Source organism: Pteropus vampyrus, unplaced genomic scaffold (genome assembly GCF_000151845.1).
Source record: "Pteropus vampyrus isolate Shadow unplaced genomic scaffold, Pvam_2.0 Scaffold52, whole genome shotgun sequence".
Lineage (NCBI taxonomy): Eukaryota > Metazoa > Chordata > Mammalia > Chiroptera > Pteropodidae > Pteropus > Pteropus vampyrus.
The window spans coordinates 2,796,180-2,797,943 of NW_011888833.1; the positions used below are offsets into that span (position 1 = coordinate 2,796,180).

Below are 1,764 nucleotides of genomic sequence, written 5' to 3' on the forward strand. Positions count from 1 at the left end.
TCACATGGGGACACAGCAGTCCAACAACAACCAAACACTGAGAGTTAGATGCTGGCCCACTCGGCGATCCCCTGGCACCGACACACCTGTGAACGTAGACATAGTACCTCAGACATTTCCACACGATCCAGAACGTGCTCTCGTCGGGTTTTTTATGTGACCCTAAAAGTGAACATTTAAAACAAAGAGCGCTGGGCCAGTGTCTGGGAACCACAAGCCTCATTTCGGAGACACAGACTCATTACTCTTCCTCGTCAGCCCCGCCCGGTCTGGCCTCAGCCTCTCTCCGTCACTCGTCTCATCTCCTGTCACCCTCCCCGCCGGCCTGCGACACCAGGCTGTTCGTCCTTGAACACATCACGTCACGTTCCCTTTCCTCTCGTCTTTCTTCCTCCCCCCCTTCACTGACTCTTTGGAGACCCAGCGGGGTTATCTAGGACCCACGTACTCCCCTGCACTCATTTTGCAGGGGCGTCTAGTATATGTGCCCCATAATCCATCACAGGCTGGGGACATTGGAGCGGTATTGAAACAGGAACACACTTCACTCGATTGGGGTTGATCATCGTGGAGGGGAGGCACAGGGGGACCAAGGCAGACGTGTCTCTCTCCTGTTGCATGCTCGCTCGTCATAGAGTCGTTGCAGGAAATATCAAGGAAAATTGGTGTCCAAAGGTCCATTCTCACCCAAATCCAATGAATAAGGAATACCATTTTTCATAAGGTGACTTGCCCATACATCAAACAGAATTCCCATATTAGATGTTTTGAGAAATAAAAGGTCACAAATGAAGGTTGTGATCTGGCATTTGGGGCTAAATTATTTTCTTAAATGATAAAACAATAGAGACATCATGTCCTTCGCCACGCGTGCCCACTCAGTCTTGGGCCGTTTCCAGGAACTGATGTATAAGGGACAGTTTATCTCATGCTTTACAATAACGCCAAGATTTTAGGAAGTGATGGAGTTTCACGTTGTACTAGCCTTGGCCAGTAACAGAGTCAGCCACATGTCCTTGGTGTTTTACCTATCCATATCAGGAGAGTTCCATATTCAGTGTTCCTCTGAATAGTCCAAATCCAAGTAATTTTCTTTTGAACTTGGGGGGAAAAAGAATTCTTCACACCCTTAGCAGTGATATTACAATGCATTTAATTCTAGAATTTTGGAACAGCGGTTTACTGATACTTTAAGATTTCAAAGGTGTAATTTCCCGTTTTTACAGATAAGCAGCAAAGATGAAGATTTTTTAGACCTTTCCGTCGACGTGGAACAAAACACATCAATTACTCACTGCTTAAGGTCAGTGCAGAGTCGCCCACTGCGACGTTGAATGAGTATGTTCGTTTTAGAAGATTTCTAAGTGAGGACGCGATTTTCCGGTGCAGACAGTGACGTTATCTCGCGCTTTTTCACAGGGGTTTCAGCAACACGGAGACTCTGTGCAGCGAACACAAGTACTACTGCGAAGAATGTCGCAGCAAGCAGGAAGCACACAAACGGTAACGGGCACTTCTGACGCTTCGGCGGCGTTTGCCGTAGCTGGGCTTTTCTGGCAGACAGTGATCTGCGACAATTTACACCGAGCGAAAATGCTTAACTTGGTCACCGACAGTTAAGACTCGTTACGTAATTACTAGATAAATGCTACTCTGGCCCCTCCGGCGATGTTCTGCGTTTAGCGATTGTTTAATAATCATAAACCAGTCCAGGTAAAATCTTCGGCTTTGAAGCTTTCTCGAGCACGTAAACTTTTTTTTTTT

General features: G+C 46.7%; 1 protein-coding gene across 1 annotated transcript in view; it reads left to right on the forward strand.

The window, feature by feature from the left end:
* Nucleotides 1-1,733, forward strand: part of USP12 (ubiquitin specific peptidase 12) — a 22,798-nt gene extending 21,065 nt beyond the window's left edge. Inside the window, exons 3-4 of the mRNA XM_011360210.2 lie at nt 1,227-1,303; nt 1,420-1,733. Coding sequence (XP_011358512.1) covers nt 1,227-1,303; nt 1,420-1,507 — 165 coding nt within the window. The 3' untranslated portion in view covers nt 1,508-1,733. The remainder of the gene's footprint in view (nt 1-1,226; nt 1,304-1,419) is intronic.
* Nucleotides 1,734-1,764: the final 31 nt, after the last annotated feature.